Here is a 25,429-nt window from a genome sequence, read left to right as displayed (position 1 = left end):
CAAACTTCAGTTTATATTTGTTAAAACTCCATGTTTTCCAAAGCATGAAGTAGATAACTCGTAATTCTTGTGTTTTAAAGCATAAATGAGTTTACTTCTTTGAGAGATAAATATCTGTATTTTCACATTTCTCTTTTTCATTTTCCATTTCAACACATTCATAATGGTTTTGGCTGATGAAAAAACTCTAATTACAGTAATTTTTTTGTTTATTTCATATTATCTATGCTGCGCAAGATCAGTCAGGTAGCAAAGGTAAATGAGTGATGAAGGATAAACAATATGCATTTCTCTATGCAAGTACTAAAACTTATAATAACCTGTTTCTTCTTAATTATCTCGTCCTGTTGGAAGCTCTCTCTGTGCCACTGGGCTTTTAAACAATCCTCCTCTTTACATTAATGTCAGTAGTCCATACCCTTGTGGTCACTTACACCAATGACAGTATTGTTGTTTAGACTGTGAATGTTTGTAGAGATCATATCACACAGGGCAGATAAAGATCAGTCTGCAAAGTATCACTCTTTCAGGAGATGATCCCAAATATGTTACTTGCTGGCAAAATCCTTGTTTGTTCACCTCAGAAAAAGGTGTTTCATCAAGTGCTGTAAACTTATTTTGTCATTATTTGCTATAGCTTTAGCTTAGAGTTCCTTTAGTATGCTGTCTACAGTTCTTAAATACCTGTTGAATGGGCTTTTCCCCACTTGTTAGGTTTTTGTGCTGATGCTGCCTGCAGCCCCAGCTCCTCGTATTTCTTCAGTACATCATTGCGGTGATATGTTTTTCAGCTAACCTGAGGCAGCAAAGTGTAAAAACTTAGAGGCCTTTTATCCTACTCTTGGCACATGTTTTTGCCACTTGTGATTGTGTTATTCTTCCTTAAAACAGTGAAAAACATCCACACAGGTGATGCCATTTTAACTTTCTCATCGATTTATCAGAGCTTCACTTATCTTCACTGCAAGCAACATATCACAGATCATTATCTACTATGTCACTTTGTGCTGGCATTTGAAAAGTTTGTGAAAGCTACATTTATACATTTTTTTTACTATGGAACAAAATTGTGTTATTACCTCCGCCAAGGAGGTTGTGTTTTTGGGAGAGTTTGTCTGTTTGTTTGTCTGTGAACAACATTACTCAAAAAGTAACAAACAGATCTTGATGAAATTTTCAGGAAATGTTCAAAATGGGATAAGGAAGAAGTGATTAAATTTTGGAGGTGATCTGGACCACTGTCTGGATCCAGGACTTTTTTAAAGGAGTCTTTATCACTGTGCGATAGGGCTGTTTTCACCATATGTGTATATAACTCCACCATAAATGGTCAGATTGCTTTGCAAAACAATACAAGACAAGGTCACCATAATTTCTGACAGATGTAAAAGTATGATCCAGATCCTGGCAATTTTCTGGATACTAAGATCTGGAATATGAAATATGTACTGGGTCATCATGATTTTTAACACTGTCAGGAAACAAATTATGGTACAAACCAGCAACTAACACCAAATTGTAGCAGACAGTCTGCTGAAAGGGAGTATAACATTAAAGTGGGACTCAAGTGTTGCCTGACAATAACAATATGCTGGGTGGAGGTCTGTGTTCTCTGAGTGCTTTTCTAGTTGGAATTATGAAATCGAAAGAGTCCTGATTAGGTCGATAATGTATCACTAATAGATGCATAGAAATGATGAGTCTTTATTTTGGTGGTATGTTTGGTATGGTACATATTTTGAGTGGCTCAAGGGGTCAAATGACATGCAGGTCCTGGCAGAGCAGGTGACCTGTACTGCAATTACCCCTGATTTAAAAAAAAAAAAAAAAACTAAAAAAAGACTTTTTCAACTTGCTGAAATCATATAATGTTAGTATTAGATATGCTGGTTGTGTCATTGCCTTCATGGGAAATGATACATGACAGATTTGTGAGGTTTGAGGTGGTACGATGGTTCTAAGCTTGTGAGCCTCTGGCCCATAATATTCAAGGAGGATAGTCCAGAATGTACTGTGGACATCTGGCTCAGGAAGACCCTGTACCTGCAGCAAGCATGCTACATGTGAAGGATAAAGCTTGTCGTATATCATTTTAAATCTAACCAGGCACATAAGTCCTGACAAGATTGAGGAACAAGATACATCGTACATGTGATCTAGCTACAACCATAGCAAATGATCTCAGTAATTTGGTGTTTTGTGTTGGTGTAGGTGTGTAAAGTTCAGAGGAAGAGTCTTACAAATCAGCCTTTAACAGGCAGTCTGCTTCTTGAAATCACAACTTCCCCTGAGGTTGTGAAATCCTTTCTGATATTGCCTCAGATAAATCACATTACCTTACCTTCACAGGACAAACTTAAAGTCCGGTGTTAAATCTCAGATCTCTGTGTTTGACCTTTGTTGCAACACGCTTCAACAAGAGTTGAGTTCTTAACATCTGTTTTGTGAGCGGTGAATCAAATCAGAGAAAATGTTAATCTGAAATGTTTTTCTGTAAGATAACTGAATATTTTCTTTGTTTTCTTACTGCCAAAGATTGATGCTGTAGGTTATGATCTTGTGTTTTTAAGGATGTATTTAGTGTGGAAAGAATGTTTGAGGTTTTGCTCTAACCTTTATTTGTAGAAAACATATGGTCTGGAAATGTAGTATGGTAAAAACACAAAGGCTACTAAAGATGTTCAAAGTGGATGCCTGTTTGCATGAAATATTTATGTTGTCTCTACGCCTAGATTGACCTCCTCCATGTTTGTTTGATTTGAAACAGCACATGCTCTTCCTAAACGGTTGGCAAATTGCCTGCTCAGCCCCCTCAAAGATAAATGACTGTGTGTTAGGAGTTCATCAAGCCCAGGTGTCTGCTTTCTCCCTGTCAGACAGCCAAGTGGTGAGTATCCATGTAAGCTAGTCTCATGGTCATCATCCAACATGGCTACCCACCTTCCACCCACTAATTGTCTGGTTCCCACAGTTCTGCCTGCCTTCACAATCTCTGAAAAATCCCCTCGCTCAGGCTCATCTATCAGCCAGTGACCTTGTCAGGGAGCACTGCATGAGTAACTTCCCTGCTTCCCTGGGTGGAGTAAATTGCTTGTTAATTACTTATAAGCTGACCCACCCTCCCCACACACGTACACACACGGATACAAGAAACAAATAAACAAACAAAGTGAAGGTATTAACTGAGGTGAGACCACGGTGATTCAAGTCATGATTCATGCTCTCCTGGAAGTTTTTTCTGATGGACTTTTTATTCTCCAGGCTGCAGGGAAATTTTCACAGACTTCTTGCATTTCATTGTTTATAGTTTTCTTTACTTTGAACAACCTAAATCTAACATTCAACATAAAAGCATACAGCTGAAAAAGAAACTGTACTTTAGTCACACAAGAGCATAATATAGGTTGCCTTGAGTTTGCAATCCCCAAAGCATGAATCCACTGCTTTATTTGCCACATGTATTGGTTTCTGCTGAATTTAAAGGCTTCACCTTGGGCTCTGTGAGCTTGTGATGGGGGATTTCCACAACAGCTCTCTAAATTTTCTATCAAATTATTTAAAGCATAATGCATAGTGTCGCCCCATGTAACTCTTCATGGTTTTGCATAAAATCATGACTGCATGCTTCAAAATGTTTTTGTTCGCTGTTAAGCTTTGCTCTGTACTTTAAGGTTTAGTGACTTGAGATTTTTTACAAGCCTTTTTTTAGAAGCCATAGCTATGAGAAAGCCAAAAGTGTGAGGTGTTAAGTCAGATTTTTTAGAGAAAAAGTAAAAATTGTGAGGATGTATCATCATCAGGGATAAAAATATGAATTTTCTTTGAGCCAGAAGTACCTGTGCTTGATGGTCAAAATGAATAAAATTGCTAATATTTTGTCACATTTCTGTATTTTGAGAGTAAGATGAAGTGGACGAGAATTCATCTTTACATTTCATAATAACCAAAAAAAGTATAGTGAAGGTGAAACACAGAATAGTTCTTATTCTTATAAAGTTTGTGCCAAACAGACCAAGTCCCTAAAACCGTGTTTCCACCAAGCAGACCGGTTCAGTTCGTCTCAGTACGGCGCCCATTTTGCGGCGTTTCCACTGACTTATCCCGGGACAGATCCCTAAATAACTGAGACAAGCCGTCCCACTTTTTGGGACCCTTTCGTATGGGTGCCAGACTGAACCGATCCGCTCTCGAAAGGTGGAGCAACACACTGCAGACCATTGATTGGTCAAAAGAATCGTCACTTACCCCGACAGCGGCTGCATTTCTCCTGGCGGCACACAGCCTTCTCTGAAACGAAGCTTGATTGCACTTTGTATCAAAGAGCTACATGCCAATCACAGAGAGGATGAAATGCTGCATGTCTTCCATCTATGCTCTTTGTTTACTGTGTCACGATTTTCTTCTTTGTTGGATTTAACAGCGGGGTAAGCTGCTATGGCGTCACGCTATTGTTTCACAGCTGCGGCTTTCGGCATCCGGCTTACACACCACCTACCACGAGAGGGCACAGTTTGCTGTGGAAACGCAAACAGGATCAGGCTTAACTGTACTAAACCGTCCCAAACTGTACTGAACCGACCCGGACTGCTTGGTGGAAACACAGCTTAAACAGCACACTCCTCTGTAGCTCTGGTCATATCACATGCTTTGATACTGAGTACAACCCACCCTCCATCATTTAGTTCCAATGGCCGAGTGTTGGCTGTGTCTCACATGAGATACCTCCATTAGTACACTACAGTGAAGTGCACTACATACAACACAAACAAAAACACTGATGCTTTGCACTTTCTGGAAATGACTATCACTTTACACAACCCTTCCCAGGTCTTCTTCTGTTAGTCATTAATTGCAAACGTCATCCATCGTTTGATCAGTTCCCCCCAAACAAAGCCAAGTTGGCGAACATAAGTGTGAGAAGTGTTCAGCGTTCCACACTCAAGTTTTTGTCCATTTGAGTGCGTCAGCTGACAAATCAAAGAGCAGTGTATTTTCCATATTGTCAGTGTGAACACACTCATGCAGTGAAAGTGCAGGAATACATGATTTGAGACACAGCCTTAGAATATACTTTATTTATCCTCAAGGGGGAATTCAGGAGGAGTCACAGCAGCAATCAAGAAAACAAAAGTAAGAAAGTGTATAGAAAGTGCAAAAAGGTCCATCAGAAAATAGATGATGACAGCTTGTCCATCATTGTCCAGTTCAGCCAGCCTCCACCTCCACAGGGTCCAGGACTGAGCTTCTTCAGTCATGCTCCATCTCTGCCTCCTGGATCCTGTCTGCTCACAGCAGGTGAAGTTCTTTCAATGTGGCTTTGGTGTATGCTGTTAGCTCTGTTAGCCATGTCTGTGAATAGCATGATGCTACTCTGCCTCCTGGTATTCTCTCTGTTGTTGGGTTAGCACAGCTAGCTCGTCCATCTTATCGAAGATAGATCTTACGTTCCCAATAATGATGGATGGAAGGACATGTCGATGCCGTCACTTCTTACACCTCAGTACCAGTACATCGTCCTCACCTCCCTTTCCTCACCTTGTGGGGAATCATCAGGCCTTGCACCAGTTAGCTGATATGCTACAGACTGCTAACAGCTGAGTTCACATGTAAACAATGCAGCTATGGTTACATGTAGGATCTCCAGACAAACACAGGAGCAAAATTAGTAAAAATATCACTGAAGACAAAACCAGTTTGGTGTCCATGACCAACAAATGAGCCATACAAAGTAATGATCCACCCCAAATGAAAAAAGTTTGTTGTGTTACACCTTGAATCCATTTTTTCCTCTTCTGGCAATTTTTGCACCACATTGTTCTGGAAACTGCAAATGATCTTCCTCAGGAACAGAGTTACTTTCTGGACAGCTTACTCAGCTGTGCTCCGTGATCAATGGCTTTTTTTAACCAGTAGAAATGAGATTTCATGAGATTAACCACAATGGTTGACAGAAACATTTAGAAAGGATCTGCTGAACAGAGGAAAGAAACCAAAAAAAACCACCTGGTTGTTTTCTTAGGTAGTGGTAATTGAGTGTGCACTCATATAAAATGCTAAGTTCATTTTAATATTGTGTGTGTGTGTGTGTGTGTGTGTGTGTGTGTGTGTGTGTGTGTGTGTGTGTGTGTGTGTGTGTGCGTGTGTGTTTGTGTGTTTGTGTGTGTGTGTGTGTGTGTGTGTGTGTGTGTGTGTGTGTGTGTGTGTGTGTGTGTGTGCTTATCTAACAGAGGGCCTGATCTCTGTTAAGCCCCTGTGATCACTTATCACCTCAACCAGCAGATAACGGATCAATCTCATGCACAGCTGCCCACCACCAAGAGAACGAATGAACAGAGGAGAAAGAGAGCAGTAACTTAAATCATTACTCTGTTTTTTTTTTGCTTTCATTTGTTCACTTTGAATTATTTCTTTCCTGGGCTGCAGTTGTTTCTGACGTGGTTGTACAGTACAATCAGACGGTTGGTACGTGAAATACCACTGTTATCTTTCCATATCACTTCATGAGCAGCTCCATCACTGACGACCGCAGTGATCAATCAAAGCCAGCTCGCATTGGTGGTGTTGAGCTATCTGAGGTCGTTAATCCCACTATGTGGAATGTGTGTGCTCTGTTTCAACCTCATGGCAGAAAAAAAGGTTCAGTCTTCCTGGAATTCTGACGTTCCTGTCTGGATGGATGGAGTCACTGCCGTAGAACAGCAGCTCTGTTAATGATGGAGGGCCCTCTTGTCATCAGAGAGTGTTTATATTAGGCACACTCACAGGCAGCTGAGAGAACAAATAAGAGTTTCAAAGTTACACTCAAGCAAAGAATCAAACTGGTCTCAATTGGCTCAATGCACAGATCGCTTCCGCGTTGGCGTGCGGTGGCATGGGCATTTCCTGTTACTGAAAGAAGCAGCAGAAAGTAACAGTAGACGGTGTTGTGATGGCAGAGAAAAAATGAATGAGGTGTTTGCTGGAGTTGCCTAAAGTTTGTGTTAATGATATACGGAGGATTGTCCAGGTATATCGTACAACACCATGACGCAAGTTGTTTAAAGGCTTTAAAATGTACGTGTTTTTATTTCTTTGGAGCTTTAAAGATAATTTGCTAACACTAGCAAGCCTAAGCTTGAAAACTTACTTTCGAGTTTAAGTTGAGAGCTTCAGGTCAACCATATTTTAAAGTAAGTTTAATCATGTACACACACACACACACACACACACACACACACACACACACACACACACACACACACACACACACACATATATATATTTATATATATATATAGATAGATAGATAGATAGATAGATAGATAGATAGATAGATAGATAGATAGATAGATAGATAGATAGATAGATATACCTCTTACTTCATGTGTTTGTACTTTTATAAAAGCACAAGGTAAAAACAGGGCTACTAGAGATCTCCTTGAGAGCCCACTGATACATAACTCTCTTACAAGTTATATGCTATGCTGCGGTTAGCACACATTGATAAAACTATTCTTTCACCAAAATATCAATTTCATCCATGAACACCCAAAAAAGTTTCATAGTCTTGGACAACAGTCATTTTTGATCCATTCAGCGTGTTTTATAGCTCTTAATCTACCCAAAACGATAAAGAGCACTTGGTGCTAGCTTGATGCTAATGTACATTCTATTAATATGCTAGCAGTTAGCATACATCGATAAAACTGTTCCCAGCAGAATATCAACTTTCATCACTGAACCAGATTTTTAACTGGATATAAGTCTTGCTGGCTTGTGCTTAAGGCCTATAGGGGTTATAAACATAAGGACTAGTTAAGGACATTAAACCATAAAACCATTTGCTTTTCATTTCCACATTCCCTTGTGCTTCATACAGTGTTATAGATGGTTCTGTTAGATTTGAGCCTGTTGTCTGTTCCTGAAATTGAGAAAGTTTCAAAAAGCTGTTATTCCCCTACAGGAACTCATCAGCGGTCAAATTCTGTGCCAACTGTGGGGCTCTCTGCTTTTTCCCATCATTGTGTGCAAACTTCAGACTCATCCAGTTAGTTAACTCGTCTAGCCTCAGAATGAGACTCAGGGGTATGACAACAGACAGTTACGGCTACAGATTTGTGAAAATGTTTTCTGATGACTGTTAACACCCCAGCCACAGCTGTGAGGGTGTGACAGCATGAAGAGGCTGTGGTTTACTGTAAAGAGCTGATAAAGGCCGGCCTTGGTGCTGACACACAGGCACCTGCTGGGATGAGACATAGGTTATTCAGCAGGACACTGTTAACATCCCTGATATGTGCTTATGTGGGGCCTTGATTTAAAAAACAGGGTTGAAAACTTCTGCTTTTCTGAATAATTACGACATATGTTGACCTTTTTGTTATGACCATTCCTAGTTTTTCGGCACTGTGGGTTTATCTTGTATTCCTGTGAGTCTGTCTTGTATTTTCCCCTGTGTTTCCTGTTTTATTCTAAAGTTCATGCTCCATGTTTGTTTGGTTTAGGTTTACCTCCTGACGGTGTGTCTGCCTCTTCTCTTGATTACCTCTCATGTGTTTCACCCATAGACTGTGTAATTGATAGATTAATTAGATAGTAGTCTCTGTGACGTCACATGTCTGTTTCTGAAATAGAGTTTTGAAGCAAATCGACTGGCGCGGCCATACTGGAAATGAGGTGGGCTTTGAGTCACTACTCCAACAGCTATATACGTATACATATAGCTGAGCTGTGCATCTGACTGAAAAAAATCATGATCTTAATATCTTCTTAACTGCTGAGTTAGTGAAAAATCAACTCCCGTATAGTGTGTGCCATTATAGAAAATCAGCCTTTCAGATGTGGCTGTGAAAATGACTTTTTTTGCTTGGTGTTTATGTGACTTATAGTACTACCAGTCTCAAGGGGACACTCAACAAACTGCAGATTTTAGCACTTCCGCAGTGTCTCATATTTTTAGACCAGAGGTTGCCTCTTGGTTTCACCCCACATCACGTCAAGCCCACAGACTGTACATAGAGTGGACAGTGTAGCTCCTCCATTTACCATTGTACGGTTTTGAAGCCAAAATACCACAGGTTCAGCCATTGAAGCAGTTGTGCGCAGAGTCTGCGCAGTAGAGACCATGAGGGATTCTGGGAGAATCTGAGTGGAGCCCGGTGACAAAAATAAGATTTTTTTTTCTTTCAAGAGTTTAATCACTTCTTGACTCTACCTCCCGACATCTTTTACAATCCACAAAATAATACACAAGAATGTCAATCATCGTTAAACGTGACAAGAAGCCTTGTTTTTAACCTCTTCTAACTAATGAAAATGAAACTCTTCAGAAAAAAGAGGACTTGAATACAAAGCAGGCAAATTATATCTTTAAATCACCACTGTAATCGGATGGGAGAAACATTTCTACAAGGTGTATTCATTATTTTAAGTTTGACCACAGCCGATCTGGAATGACTGGAGAGCTGGATTTTTTGACCTATACTGCAGCCAGTCACCAGGGGGAGCAGTTTTTGTGGTGACCTCACTTCGAGCCAAACAAGATGGCGTCCATTTATTTACAGTCTATGGTCATGCCATGTCATGATCCTTTCCCCCTGTTTAAGTAAGTGTTTTTGGACCTGTTAGATTTTGTTTGTGATTTTGGAATTTTGGATTTTATCTCTTTTTTTGTTTTGTTTTGTTTTTTTTGTTTTTTTTGGAGGGGGTGGGGGGTTTAATACATATTTTTGTCCAAACTGTACCGGGGTCCTTCCTGCTGTCGTGTTATTTTGCACACAATGACAACTTAGGCCTACACAGTAGCTGAGTATTTTTTACAAAACAAATATGGTTCTCGGATGTGAGCTGGGAGGTGACGACGTTGACCAGTACTTCCATCCATCCTTGTTGGGAACGTGGGATCTAGCCCCGGGGGATGGACGAGCTAGCCGTGCTAACCTAGCGGTATCGTGCTGTTCACGGACGTGCCTGACGGAGCTGACATCGGACGCCGGCGCCACATTGGAGGAGCTTCGCCTGCTGTGAGCAGACAGGATCCAGGAGACAGAGACTGAACAGACTGCTGGGGAGGCTCAGTCCTGGACCCTGAAGAGGTGGAGACTGGCTGGGCTGGAGAGTGGTGGACGAGTGGTGGACAGGATGTCGTCATCTAATTTCTTATGGACTTTTTTTGCACTTTCTATACTCTTTCTTACTTTTGTTTTCTTAAATGCTGCGGTGACTCCTGAATTTCCCCTCGGGGATAAATAAAGTATTTTCTATTCTATTCTATTCTATTCTATTCTATTCTATTCTATTCTATTCTATTCTATTTGTTTTTAAAAATACTTTTGTCCTCATGCAGTGGGTATAAGTGCTGCTTGAAGCATGCCAAACCCACATTTAGCAGTGTTTTTCAGACGTGAAACCTGCGCCAGCCAATCAGAATGAACACCTGTCATTCAGCTGTGAGATTTGAGAAACAAAAACTCAGTGTGAGTGCGTAAACACAAAACCATAAAACCAGAGTTTTTCCAAAATCTTCACATTGGCCACAGTTTTCAGAGAACATCTTTTTAAGTGAGGTAGCGCTGCGGTTTTGTGTGGATGACTGACCAAAACGTATAAAAATATCTGCAGTTTCCCAGATACCTGGCTAAGTGTGGACATAGCCTCAGTCATCTAAAGCAGGGGTCCCCAAAGTTTTAAAATTGCCACCCCAAAATAGTGGTGCTGAAGAGCAGCGACCTCCCTGTCATGGGGAGTACACCAATAGGCCATCCCAAAACACAGATAGAAAAACACACCAAAGATACTTCTTTTTGGTAGAAAACTAATCTACAGCCCTTGATACCATTGTTATCCTGGCTTAGTCAACAAAGAAAGGTGGAAAACAAGTCAAACATGATCATTGTTTTTGCATAGTTTTATAAAAACTTTGCCTTCTATTTCTGATGGTACATTTAAAGATAATGTATGAAATTAATGTTGTAAACAGCTGTTGATTGTGGACAGCATTTTGCAACCCCCCAATGGAGCTAGTAATCTAATGTGTCATTTTTTCCAGGGTTGATCTTTAGTTTCATAACAATATGTCGTTAACCTGCGATCACTTTATCAGTAAAAATGCAGACGTTTTTCAGCATCCACACCTCCAAAAAATGACTTTCAAGGTGTGGCTGAGTTAACAACCTGAACAAGTGAGTCAATAAAATATTCAACTGGCTCCATTATTTTTACAGTGAAAACAAATAAGTAACATTTAATGCTGGAGAAATATGAACATGAGTGGTTGAAAGTATTTATTGAAATTAGAAAAATGAAACTTCTGACTTGTTTGCTTTGAAAAAGAAGCTAGTTCTGGTTCTAGTCTGTCACCGCTGTTGGGAATTACCAAAATGATCAATGCAGGAGTGTGTTGAGACTTTCTCGATCAAGGTTGCTGTCCTGGGTTCGTGGTTTATTCAGGAGTACACAAACACATCAAATGAATTTATAAAGAATTGCCACATTGCAATGTCACAGAACCTTCCCTCAACATGTTGCAACACCACTTAAAATGTGTGTTTAACCAAAGCAGCAAACTATCTTGACTGACTGGCTGTTAGTAGAGAGGCTCAAAGCCTGCCTCATTTCCAATATGGCCGCTCCAGCTGATTGGCCTCAAAACTCTGTCCAACTACATCGATTTATAAGACAGTCTAATGTCAAAACATGTGTACCACCTCAGGACATGAACAAGAAAATAATAGTGGAAGGTTTTTAAGTTGACTCCTGAGGTGGCCAATCGCATTCTCAGGGCTCAGCCACCCCCTTTCCTCTCCTGAGGCACACCACTGCCGATAAGGACAGGAAGTTTACTACGATGAGCAGCCATAAGGTTGATTTTGTCTGTATTATTGTTGTCAGGGTTGTGCAAATATTTCTGTACCTTGCTATTAGGACACATATTTCTTTCTTTTTAAAGTTCATATCTTGAGGATGAATTCATGCTGACCTACCATTATGGCTCATTCAGACTTTCATTCATGGACTTGTAAGCTGAGTTATATGTATTTTTTTTTCTGAAATGACTGCGTGTTTTTAGTACTTGTTCAGTTTGAACCTTTGTTGCATGTTTATAAGTTTTGTTTTAATTATTTCCTCTTGGATTTGGTCCAGGAGAGTCCAGCTTTGATTTTATATAAATACAGAGGAGGGAGGAATCTTTGGTTTACTGATAGAGGGGAAAGGTAACAAGAAGAAAAAGAGGAGACCGGGTGTGTGAAGGATCAGTGGACCAGTGTTTTGTCTGACACATGAAGCATGGAGATGCTTGCTCTCCCACAGATCTGTCTTCTCCGGTTCTTATCTGCGGCCTGATATACAACACTTTGAAGATGTGAGGCAGAATTAAAAACTGACGATTGTCGTTTTTCTAGTTGGGCAGAGGAACAATGAGCGGACTGTTAAAAGCTGTGTTTGATATACACCACCAGAGGAACGGTTAATTTATGGATGGTAAAGATGTTTCCACATGTATCTCCAACTGTATAAAGCCATGGGTGATAAGCAGCAGTGCGTCTTTGTTATCTCAAAGAGCAGAAGCCTGGCTGTCACAAACTTCCAAACACAGCTCTGAGAAAGTAGCGAGGGAAGAAAGAGGAATATTGTCCTGGCTGTGTCTTGTTTGAAAATGTAACCATTTCCTAGAGGCCACAGGCAGATAGGGGAAATGATGAAGCATTACAACACACTGCTCTTTGGTTTGTTATCTGTTTGTTTCCATACCCACGGAGAAAAAGTGAAGGTCTGAGCCTTTTTATGCCACCGTCAGCACATGAAAATCACACCTGCTGCTCTCTCTGGGCTGTTTTGGTCCTCACATCATGAACACTTTTATACCCGTGATTTAAAAGTGTAAATAAATCATGTTGCTTTAAAAGACGCAGCTTAAAAAACTGCCGACTTAAGCATGAATACCAATGTTTATTAAAATGGAAAAAAGTAATATCTTTTTCAGGTGTCGTCTTACACCAGGTCACATGTCTGTGCAGTTTATCAAACGTCTCTGGCAGAAACAAAAGCCTCCTCAGATTTCCTCTAACGCATCTCTTGCTGTAGAAAGCAAAAGTCTTGTGTATTTCTTGTTAAGGGTCACAGGCAGTATTGACCATTACCCTTCCTCCACACAGCCAGTGTTGTTGTTTTAAACCCTGAGTTAACCAGAGATTGATCTGAAGAATGGGTGTATTCGGGGACCGCCATCCGTCATATAGGGGCTGAAAGGGTTGTTTTCTCCCGGCCCCGTCACCTTTGATGAATCCCCGCTAAAGACTCCACTGGGGAAGGCACGGCCAGAGTTTTCTTGGCTCGGATGCACTGCGTTTTCCTTCTCTCTCTGTTTTTTGGCGGGGTACTTTCAATTGTACCACAACCTTTTGTACATTTCGTACATTATTTAAGATGTTGTTTGTTTGTCGTGGGTGGACCACTGAGGGATTTTTGAATAGTTCAGGGAGGAATTAATTATCCTGACTACTATTTTTAGGTGGGTTGACATCCTCAGAATGGCTGGGTGTTCTTTTAGGGTACTGGTTGGCCTTTACAGCACTTTATTCTCCAGAATAGAGTGGAGGTCAGAGTGCACTTTATCTTCTTCATGGCCAAAAACCACCTAGATGAATCTGTGTTTAGCCATTAGAGACATTTCTAAAGTTGTGACTATTAGAAACAAGCTGATACACTCTGACTGTCAATTTCACTTCATGTATGTGTAGGTATAAGCTTTGCAAAATGACTTCCACAGGGTCAAAGTTCAAACTGTTCTGGGTGTGTGTACTGCTTCACTGTTTTTGACAGGTTATACTGTACAGCTGCTTGTAAAGAAGACAGGTTTTTCTGGAGCCATCAGATCCCTCTGTTATCACTTCGTAGAGCAAGACTTTCCCTGACTCTGCTCCCAATAAGATGGTCACCAAAACAGGAAGAAAGACAGCGCTGATGACACAGTCACATTGTGCAATATCAACTGATGCCACCACAGCAGTAAGCCAGATGATTTCATCACTCATGCAGTGATTTAAGATCTCTCTTTCTCTCTGTATGTCCTTTTGTCCCTCCCCCCCTTACAGCCATCACTTCTCTTAAGTTGAATCAGGGGTCACCGACGTTCACTGGAATCCTAGACTCATATTCCAGATGGTGACGACAGGAACTGGCGAACACTCTTCACCTCACAGCATCCTCGTCCCCGAAGGTCTCTATCTCAAATCTCAAATCTGCTGAGAGCTCTTAACGTACGGTCAGTTTGGAACGAGTGCATGAGAGGAACATTTCAAGAAAGAAATCACTAGATTTAAATCAGCCTAAAGTAAGTTTTTATGATCAACCTGTAACAGCCTTTATGGAACAGAGAGAAGAGGTGTGTGGTAGGTGATTAGATCAGAGTCCATAATAATTAGATATAAACAATTTAAGACCCTTTGTCTTTTAACTCCTGACCCATGTGGGTAAAACAACCAAAATACCAAACACTACACGACAAGCATGGAAGGGGTTCCTATCATAATTCTTTTTTTTTTTTTTTTTTGCATTTTTTTTTTTTTGCATTTTTCAAGGTACAGAGTTAGTTTAATTATTTAGTTTAATTAATTTAACTTTGACTTCTTAAGTTTAATTATTTTGTTGTACATGTTGGAAAGAACACAGCCAATATGTTAATATGCAATTTTAAAATGATATATCAAACTTAACTTGTTCATTGCCTTCAAAAAAAGAAAATAAAAACTGATCAAGATAATAAAACAGCAGAATAAAAATAAGCTTACAAACAGATCACATGACCTATCTATTTTATTATCATGTCAAAACAAATCATAGATGCAAACAGCATTAGATCACACCATGACTATACTGAAGTAAAAAAAAATAATAATAAAAAAAATAAAAAAAGACATAAATTAATGTTACTTTGTCAGAGGTAAATTAAGGGGAATCTAAAAATGTAAATATCTTAATCTACCTCACATTGGAAACTTTTTATTTTATACCAGAATTTACAGAGTTTAAAGTAATACAAACAGTAAAATAATCTCTGGGTTGTTTATGAGAGGTCATCAAGAACTGACCGTTACCCTGCACTGGTATATTTCTTCAAGGCCCCTAAAAGCGTGCTGACCATTTCATTGCTTATAAAGAAAGAAAGAAAGAAGAAGAAGAAGAAGAAGCCAGGCTGTTGTTCTGACAAATACAATAATGTTCAAAGATCCACAGCAGCTGCTGAAATTTATAGACAGATTCTAAGTGACTGCATTCCTCTGCAGTTCCACATAGAGTTAAGTCTGAGTTAAGGTCAAAACCTCTATCTCTTAAACAGCGCGGGACACACACACACACACACACACACACACACACACACACACACACACACACACACACACACACACACACACACACACACACACACACACACACACACTCACACAGCAAACTCCCCCTCTCTTGGACTAATAAATAATTATCCCTTTGTGTGATGTGGCGTTCCTCCAAGGCCGTGTGTAGTTTATGTGAGTTACTTTTAGCAGAAAACAGAACAGCATCCAGAACGGGAAAAACCCAAATCTGTCGTTTTATTATTTTTTTACTACATCATCAGTAATAATTCCTTCATCCATAAATTCATTAACAGAGATTAAAAACAGCACTGTTTTTTATTAACCTGTCATAATATCCTAAATCCTCTGACATATGGTGTCTAAAGAAAAAGTGTCCTCATTACGGAAAAGATAAAATAAACGTAAAGATGAATGCATCAGAAAAAAAAAAAGTAAATGCATTATTTATTTATTTCCTAATCTGACTCTTTTTTTCCTTCTTTTTTTCATTAAAATAGTTGCCTCACCCAGTCGGTAACTTATTTTGAAAGTGTGTATGTTTGAGAAAACAGATGAGTCAGAAGAGTCAGAAATGATGAGTGTCTGTGTGAACATCACGGTCAGCAGTGAACACATAAACATTTTACTTTGTTGGTTACGAAACTCTTTTAGTTTAAGCTCTACATAAGTGTTGTTTCATTTTTTATGGACATTCAGATACTTTTTCCATGCTCTGAAAAAAATCTCTAAATCTTACAAAATTTAGCCGTTGAGAAGTTTGATGAATTCACAGCCCAAATGAAACTGACCTTGGGCTGTTTTCAACCATTCATTTTTGACTGGTGCTCTAGAAGCTCCTGCTTTAACTCCAGCTTCGTATTAAGAGAATTCAATAAAACCGCTCTCTGCTTCTTGAAAACACTTTTTCTCTCACACTTATTCACACACACTCAGACAAAACTTGAACTTCAGCAGAGAAAGAGGAGCAACACCTCGGCTCATGCAAATGTGACATTAGTCAGAGTCTCCTCAGAAGTGCGCTGTGTGTTGGCCGAGCGGAGGCAGAGCAGGGGAGTCTTCTTCTTCTTCTTCTTCTTCTCAGCCTCCCTTGCTCCTCCCCCCTGTCCACTGAGTTATTCACTATTTGAGCCTTCAGGAGAGGAAGGAAAGTCAGACACTGTAGAGACAGAGGGACAAGGAGCTGTTGGCCCCACACACTCCCACTATAAAGCCACCACAGATAGCAGGGGAGTGTGAAATTTGGCATCCATCATCATCACTAATTCCCTTATTTTAGCTTTTACTTTCAGCACATGTGGAGGGAGAGATGGCACCTACAGTGTTCTTTTACCACTGATGTTTGTGTCCTCCAGTCTTCTTTCTTTCTTCGTTATTTTTGTTGAACTTTCAGGATTTTGTTCCTCCCGTCCACGTCTTCCTCTGGAATACCGCCCCTCTCTTGGACTTTCTCGACCTGACGTCGCTGATGCTAACTGACCCGTGTGGAGCCATGTCCATGGGGTCAGACGTCCGAGATCTGACCCTCTTATCTCCAGCGCCTCCAGTGCCGTCCTTACCCGGAGCTGCTGGCGGCTGTGGGATGTCTGTCGCTGGTGGCGGGCAGTGGACCCAGCTCCTGGACCTCCACCCTAGCTCTCCCTACAGCACCCTGCCCCCCCACCACTCCCTCATCAAGCAAGAGCCAGGATGGGGGACCACTGACACCATAGAGGACCCTCACTGTGGACTTGGGGCCTTCACGGTGCACTTCTCGGGCCAGTTTACTGGATCAGGTCCCTGTCGAGTTGGGGCCTTTGGGGAGCCGACTGCAGGACAGGCCAGGATGTTCTCCAGTGGGACCTACCTACCTGGCTGCATGGAGAGTTCTCCTGCACCCAGGAACCAGGGTAAGCATGCTCAGCATCAGTCCCACCTCACTAGACTCCTGTTTCCAACCACAGGTCCATTAAGTCCAGGTCTTAAAGAGGGCCTTTGTACTTAAATTTCCTGCTTCCAGCATCCAGGACAGATTTCCATTTTTAGGTGGTTGTCAATGCTGTTGTGTCTCAGCAGGATGTTTTGTGCAGTACTGGGTCACCCTGTCCCGTGTCAGGAACGGGCTTGACAGCTTCCTGGTAGCGCTCTGGCACTGATCCACAGAACAGTCCGTTTGCTCTGATGTGAGGCCTTTCACTGGAGATGAATGTCAGATCTTCAGTCAGCATTAGAGCCACAGAAAGAGGATCAGTTATTCCTGTGTTTGATGCATAATTTAAAACTGAAAATTTGTAACTCTATTCTCATCGTTTAAGATGTCTTAAAAGACAATTTATTTTTTATTGGCAGGATATTTTTAAAAACAATTTTGCCCAAGAATCCAGGGACAATGTGATGGATTAGTAGACATTACATTGAATAAAATCTAGACTAATACAGAACATCAGTACAACGCATTTCTGATGCTTCTGTTTGTAAAATGTGATTCTTATGCCTAAGAAATCTCAGATATATATATATCTAAAGATCAGCCCCATTTGCAGAATTCATATTTAACTAATGCGCCTGTGACCTTGTTAAAATATCAATATTGAAATTTAACTCTAGGTGGGTCCATGAAGCTCTAACACATTGCTGTTTTTCCTTTGCTCAGCGACTCAGGTAGAAAACCTAAAGCCTGAAGAATAGATTTGTCGTTTTTAAAATCACAGTTAGATATTTAATCCAAACTAAAAATGGTCACAAACTTTAATAACGTACATAAACTCTTTGTAAAGTATATGAAAGTATATGACATGTATCATTTTTGCAGCTCTGAATAACTTGTGCATTGTTTCTGCTGATAACACGAGGTGTAAGTGTAAAGAAAAACTTAGACCTTACAATATTTATATGAGTAAAAAAAAAACGTTGCTTTGTTCTGCAGACCCGAATATTTCAGACTCTTAATACATCAGATTTAACTAAACCAAGAACAGGATAGATACATAGAGAGACGCACCATGTACAGATAGATAGATACGTAAACACATAGATATATATGGTTATAGATAAACTTGAGTCGGGGTTTAGAATAATGCATTGGGTATTTTTTAATCATATTAGGCCTTCATAAAACACATCACTGTGAGTTTTTCTTTTCTTTTTTTTGTTTTAATTTTAGAACCATTTTCTGGAATCAGACTTTATTCCAGTTTCCTGTGAAGTTTCATCATCGCAGTGATGACCCAGCATTTCTGTAAACAAAGCTCATCTCTGTTGGGCCTCATTACCCAGAAGTCAGCGCTCTAAACCTGCCCGGGTCTGCGGTGGTGACTTGTAGAAACAGTTTTTTGTGCGTCTTGTTGCACAGTGAAAGTACTTTTTATTGAATGTTATAATAGTTGGCATGTTCTGTGCTCTTCAGGGATTGAAATACAAGAGACACATGAGTCATTTTTCTCTGAAAATTTTCAACATCCCTCCGAGGCCTGACTCAGGATACGTCAACGTGTCAAGGCTGTGTCAGGACTCAATTACTATTTCAAAAGAGAAAGTTTTGAATGAATGCAAGATTTTCTTTTTGCTTGAAGAAGAGGTCAGAAACTAAAACTTATACCAACAAAAATGATGATACTCTTTTCAGATTAAGGATTGAAGCAGCTCCTGGATAAAATGCCCACAATGACGCATTTAAAAATCTGCTTGACCCCCTCTTTGCCCAAACAGCCAGACTTAAAAAAAAACAAACAAAAAAAACTGTTAAAATATAATATTCAATGTGATTGATAAAATTAATTTAAATTTGGTTTAATCAGTGAATTTAAAAAAAAAGAAAATTAATAATCAAACAAAACATAGATCATTGAACTAGCATTAGCTCTGTAATCCAGCAACCGTGTGAAATGTTACATCTCTTACTAGACATTTAAAACTATTTTTTATTTTTATTTATTTTTTAATTACAATATCAAAGATTTCAGGTCCTGATTAAGGTCATGAAATAAAGTCTCCCGCCCAAGAACCAGAAATTGAATAAAAATTAAATTCAATAGGTCTGCTGTGTGTATGTAAAGTGAAACAATGAATCATTTTTACGTAGCTTTCTCAAATGTAATATTCGTCTTTAACTTTAACTTTATGCATTTCTCTCAGACAATGTAATAACTCACAATGCTCCCTGTTTCGTTTAACTTTAATTAAGTTAGCATACATGCAATTCATCACTTTCCAGCCTTGTTTTTTCACAGAGCGTACTCCACAGCAGCTCATCTCAGTCCGTCTGTGGTGTGTTCGCCAAATTTCTTTTTCCACCTGCCATAAATATTGCAACCACAAGGCTGAAGATAGATGGAGGGAAAAAGAGCATGTTACAAGGAAAAGGGATTTAGTTGTTTAATGAATGTCTCTCTGTGGTGACCCTGCCAAAGACTAAGAGCCACTACCAGGGGATTCAGATAACTGACCAGATACTGAGACTCTGCAGACCGCTCACTGTTACCATCTTTAGCAGGATGGTGATCTAATGACTCCGCCAGGCAAACAAGATTATTGAAACTTTCCGTTGCTTCTCCTTTCTGCTCTCAGGTTATGGAGCAGTGAGTTTAGACAGCAACCCCAGTTATGGTCACACACCGTCCCACCACACCCCTCAGCTCTCCAGCCTGTCCTTCAAACATGAGGACACGCTGTCTCCACCAAACAACATAGGTAAGTGTCTGCATCCTGACGTCTCTGCACTAAATTGACTTGCAGACTGGAGGACTGTCATGTCACTGCAAGGTTATGTAAGTAACCTGTTATTTTTCATATCACAACAGAGCTGCTGTCATCCATTGTCCTTCATCTCCCTCCATCTCTGCGCGCACACACGCTGGTGCACGCAGGCATACATAAACACGCTCTCCCTCTCGCTCTTTAAGCACACGTATGGTTAATGACTCTGATAACTGGAGGAAACGGCTTTATGTGACTCTGCTGGAATGTCAGAAACTGTCTGGGGAACAATATAGTATATGAGGCTGAAAAGGACCAGTGTTCCTGATTGACCCACGCGCTCTCTGAAAGAAAAACAAACAAGCAGGTCAACGTGGAACAGTGCAGACGTGCATGTACTAAATGTGCCTTGAAAATGAACAGATTTTTTTTTTAAAAAGCTTCATTTTATCACTGACTTCATGTGTTTTGTAACCGTTAAAAAAAAGAAAATTAAAACATTATTGGAAGTGATGTGTTTTTGAGAATATCAGCGAACTGATCAGAGCTGCAAACTCTCTGTCTTCATTTTCTAAATTACTTTTTGAAACACAATTTTCCACCCCGTCTTCTGCCTGTGTTATGAATTCATCTGCAATTTTTTTTAAATGTTTTTTTGTGGCTTTGATTTTTCTCCCTACTTTTATTTCCAGTTATCTTAAGAGGATTTGTAACTGTATTTTGAAGGATCCTTAATAAATAAAATTAATATCGCAGCATTTATTATTTTTTATCAGATAAGAATATCTGATATTTTATCACCTAGTAAAAACACTCTCAATGATGTCATCAATAACGCAGACATTTTTTTTTCTTCTAGTTGAGCAGCAGTACCCGGCCCCCCCACCCATGTTTGGATGCCACAATCCCCCTGAGTCCTGTCCAAACAGCCAGGCTCTGCTGTTGAGAAATTACAACAGGTACGCATACTTGTCTCTGAATGCATTTATTGTTACTTCATTTGACTCCGGCTACCTTAAATCCCCTCATGGTACAATTCCACTCCTCCCCACGAGTGTTCAGACTCCTCACACATCCATTAACGTCAGATTCTTTCCACTAACACGGCGTGCTCGCTGGTTCACTCGCTCAGTCGCTGGTCGTTTTTTAAACGTGTGAACTCCCTCTGATCCTGCCTCTGCGCTGTCTGGTTTGTGAATCCTAATTTGTTCTGAGGTTAAGTGCTGCCCACTGCTGCTCAGCAGGCCAAAACAAACAGAGAGTGATCTACTGCTGATGTGTCCAAGTCCACCCTGAGGAAAAATGAGGAGAAAAGTAAAAGAGACACGCTCAGTCTAAGTGAAAGTTAAGTGGTGGTTGAGGCTGGGAATCTTCTTATTTCAACCTCTGGGTTTGATTCCAACTCATTCTCATTTGATGCAAACCATCTGAGGGGGGTAAATTAGGATGAAATTCTTTAAATGCCGCCTTGCAGTGTTTTTGTAGAAAAGGAACATGTGCTACCCAAACACTGGAACAGGGCTTGATAAGAGGAGGGAAGACTCGGCTGTTGTTAGAGCTCACGGCATGAGCTGGAAACCCTCAAACAAACATAGAGACACGCACACACTCGTACACAGTGAGTACATGTCAGATATCAATGAGTCTTTCCACAGTTTAACATATCTCAGAGCTGATTAGCGAGCCATCACCATCCTTCCCTCAAGGACTTCTCAAGGAATGCCGTCCAGAATTCCCCCGAAACTGTTTCCCGCTTTTTAATGATACTGAGGACAGAGTGATGTCATGCACCGGTGCGTGGTGTGCTAGGCACGGAGGCACTCACCCCTGCCGAGTGCACAATCACCTCTCCAAGTATGTGTGTGTGTGCGCATGTGTGGATGCATTAGTGTGATCTGCCAAGGTAAAGAATGGCTCAGAGCCCATGTTTTTTAATGAAGCCAGTGAGGGGTGTGCAGGGTGGACAGGATGTGTTAAACAGAGAGTAGTTTGGAGTTCCCCTCAATGAAACATCTTCATCAACCATACAAGGGAAGAAAAGGACAGGAAGTGTGCAGAGAGATGAAAATGTTTACTGTGATATCTCTTCTCAAGGTTTCCCCAGAAATACTTCACGAATAAAAAAAGAGAAGAAAACAAAGAAATACTGTAAATCACATTTTCTTCTTATCTGTCACGACCTCTGAACTAATCTTTGTTGTTTTTACATTTTTCAATAGTTTTTTTTCGTACTGAATTTTCCCAAAAGAATCAAAGTGAAACATTAATAACCACGCTGTGTTTCATTCAGTGATAACCTGTATCAAATGGCGTCTCAGCTGGACTGTGTAACATGGAACCAGATGAACTCACTGGCTTCTTCCATGAAGAGGTGAGTTTTTGTTCTCTTATCGTTTGTTATAAATAAAGTCGCGTATCCTTTGCTTTTAAGCATTATTTGTGGTGCTGCAGAGGAGAGGAGGGAGGTTTAAACAGATGGCTGTTGGCCCACTCCCTAAGGAGATCAGGAAGTGGACAAACTAACATCTGTGTGTACGGGTTTCTCTGAGTGTTTTAAGGATCAGTTTGAGGAGACTCTGACATCTTTAAGGACTCGGTTCAAATGAAGTTCCTCTGTCAGTTTCTTTTTGAAGTGTTCAGTGTGTTTACTAAATTCTTCCTTTTTTTGCTCCTGCCTGTCAGCGGACACGCACCAAGCTATGAAAGTGACCCCACAGTCCCGCCTCCGCCCATGCTGGTCAGCGCCCAGTACCACATACACACACATGGAGTCTTCAGAGGACTTCAGGTCAGTCAGAGTTAACTCACACATGCACAAACAAAGCATGCAGAAAAGGAAACATCTATTTTACAAAAGTCTCTGCCTTCTTCTCTGTCCTGAAGGATGTCAGACGGGTAGCTAGTATTGCTCCACCAGTCGTGAGGTCAACAGAGGCCAATGAAAAGCGTCCGTTTGTCTGCGCGTATCCCGGCTGCAGCAAAAAATACTTCAAACTGTCACATCTGCAGATGCACGGCCGCAAACACACAGGTGAGATAAGACAAGATAGAGTTGTGCTGGTGCTTTGACTTTCCTCATCTTAACTGGAAAAATACTGAAGGTGCAAATGCTGGTGGTATTTTTCCTAAAAGTGATAAAGAAGATGACTGATGTTTTTTTTATCTTGCAGGAGAAAAGCCTTACCAGTGTGATTTCACAGACTGTGGACGCAGATTCTCTCGCTCAGACCAGTTAAAGAGGCATCAGCGCAGACACACAGGTACACCAGTGTAAAACTCCTGAACCAGTTACGCCCAGAGCGGGAGCTTCCTTTGGACAAGGGAGTTAACATTCCTCTGTGAATAAGACTTTCAATGTAAAAGCGGTTGTTATATAACAACAAATCAGTAAGTTTAGATATATCTTATCCCTCTCAAAGTTAGTTATGTTCATTCATAAGAAGATGATTTTCTTTTTCCTGGCTGAGTTTTATTCCTGGCTGAGGCTGTGGAGAAGGTCATTAAATGGGCTTTATTGATGTAAAATCATGGAAAATGGAAATCAACTCTCACCTTGTCAGTTCATTTATGACAGTTTTGATTGAGGAGTTTCTGAAAGTGGATCGGTGGAGTAAAACCTCCAGGTAACAAAGTTAGTCTTGCAGAAGTAGACCCAAAATTAATATCCAGGAAAGTTCTTGCAGCTCTGACAAAAAAATAAACAAAATGAATAAATGAATAGATAAATAAATGAATAAATAAATAAATTTATTTAAATATGTGTTAGTGTATATATATATATATATATATATATATATATATATATATATATATATATATATATATATATATATATATATATATATGATAAAAAAATTAATTTCATTTTATGCATCATGTATTTTTAAATTAAAATTAAATGCTGAATTAAACGTTTATAATATTGTCATTTTAGTATTTTTTAAGAGTTCAAGTTTTATTGGTGATAATGAACATTCCTTCTTAAATCATGCAAAGTGTTACTCTCCAGGTCAAATTGTAGAATAAATCTGAATTAATAATTTAGCTGACTGATATTTTTTACAAGGTCTCTTAATATAGATCCCCCTGTTAAAGAAGATTTTTCAAAAAAATTCAGATGTCTTTTATGATTTTAAGTTATTTTGTCGGTTGAATTTACATGTGAAATGCATTTTTGTGTAAATTTTCCTGATGTCAGATTTAAAAGTTCAGCCCTCGTTCTGACTTTTTCTCATTCCTGTTTCCATCATCACAACCACTGTTGTCATCTCTGTGTAGGAGTGAAGCCTTTTCAGTGTGAGACGTGTCAGAGAAAGTTTTCACGGTCAGATCATCTTAAGACACACACTCGGACTCATACAGGTAAAACAAGTGCGTATACCTTTATTTTTTTTTACCTTTATTCTCTCAATGCCACCTTTCTGTTCAGGGGGCCATCTTGGTTCTTACTGAAAAATGAATTCTTTTAGTTTAATTAACTCTAAAGCAACAACTTTTTTTTTCCCTCATCCCCTTGTGGTCAGGTGAGAAGCCCTTTACCTGCCGCTGGTCCAACTGTCAGAAGAAGTTTGCCCGCTCTGACGAGCTGATGCGCCACCACAGCATGCACCAGAGAAACCTGACCAAGCTGCAGTCTGCCATCTGAGCAGCCTGAGGAGGAGGAGGAGGAGAAAGAGTAAAAAGAAGGTGACTATATGTTGTGCCAACTAGCAGGAGAAGCTTCTGGAGCCTGGTCAGTGGTTGTGGTTCTGTGCCAGACTAAATGAAGTGGCAAGCGCAGCTGATGCCTCCCTCGACCAGCTGAGGAAAAAGAGACTCTAATGATCCTCAAGATCTCTGAGAGGTTAAAAAAAAAAATCAAACAAAAGCAAACTCAGTACAGCGTCACAGTTTTCTGAGCCAAAGGAAGTTGTTGATACACTTTTTGGATATACACTAGTACACTTGCACTGGCTTTTTTTTATCATTTTACTTGCTTCACCTCAAAATATGTGCTGGACGATGTAAAAACTGGATTAAGGAATGTGTCTTTATTTCATCCATTAAGTTGAACACAGAGAAGTTTCGCTTTGGGAATGTGAACATCTTAATACTCCTACAGTATACGTCATACTTACCTATTTGCTTTGTATATATGTGGTGTACTTGCTTCCCTTTATAGACATTCCTTTTGTATTTCTATGTTTTGTAAGGTTATAAATATAAAATCTTGACTCACGTCTTTTTCAAAGATTGTGACTCGTGTGTTTGTGTGAGAAAGAGAGAAAGATGATGGTACTGTCAGAGGCCACCTATGAGCGGCAGTGGGTGGAGGTGGGTAGGTGGGTGGGGGGTTTGGGGGTGGGGGTGACAGACAGTATAACAGCACCCCACTGTGACTCTGACAGGGTGCAGGTCTCACCCTCCTAAATCACTGACACACA

The 25,429-nt window shown here is 40.1% G+C and overlaps 1 protein-coding gene across 2 annotated transcripts; it reads left to right on the top strand.

Moving 5' to 3' along the window:
• Positions 1–16,468: 16,468 nt before the first annotated feature.
• Positions 16,469–25,213, top strand: wt1b (WT1 transcription factor b). 2 transcript variants are annotated; one of them, XM_074666240.1, is made up of 9 exons: positions 16,469–17,221; positions 19,878–20,000; positions 20,866–20,965; positions 22,297–22,377; positions 22,689–22,794; positions 22,890–23,037; positions 23,177–23,266; positions 24,285–24,368; positions 24,530–25,213. In XM_074666240.1, the coding sequence occupies exons 1-9, from the start codon at positions 16,801–16,803 to the stop codon at positions 24,649–24,651; spliced, it is 1,275 nt and encodes a 424-aa protein (XP_074522341.1). In that variant the 5' UTR covers positions 16,469–16,800; the 3' UTR covers positions 24,652–25,213. The 2 variants fall into 2 exon arrangements, with proteins under 2 accessions (XP_074522341.1, XP_074522340.1); XM_074666239.1 differs by having other exon boundaries at positions 24,285–24,377.
• The last annotated feature ends 216 nt before the right edge of the window (positions 25,214–25,429 follow it).

The sequence above is a fragment of the Halichoeres trimaculatus genome, unplaced genomic scaffold, assembly GCF_033239565.1.
Source record: "Halichoeres trimaculatus isolate MK-OKI-2021-1 unplaced genomic scaffold, fHalTri1.1 fHalTri1_scaffold_3, whole genome shotgun sequence".
Lineage (NCBI taxonomy): Eukaryota > Metazoa > Chordata > Actinopteri > Labriformes > Labridae > Halichoeres > Halichoeres trimaculatus.
This window is presented reverse-complemented; position numbering and strand designations above follow the sequence as displayed.

Bases quoted from the DNA above. Each gene is read 5' to 3' on its own strand.
- wt1b (XM_074666239.1), top strand. From the start codon at position 16,801: ATGCTAACTGACCCGTGTGGAGCCATGTCCATGGGGTCAGACGTCCGA. The intron at 22,795-22,889 runs GTCAGTCAGAGT...TCTGTCCTGAAG, and splicing joins GAGTCTTCAGAGGACTTCAG to GATGTCAGACGGGTAGCTAG. The intron at 23,267-24,284 runs GTACACCAGTGT...ATCTCTGTGTAG, and splicing joins GCATCAGCGCAGACACACAG to GAGTGAAGCCTTTTCAGTGT.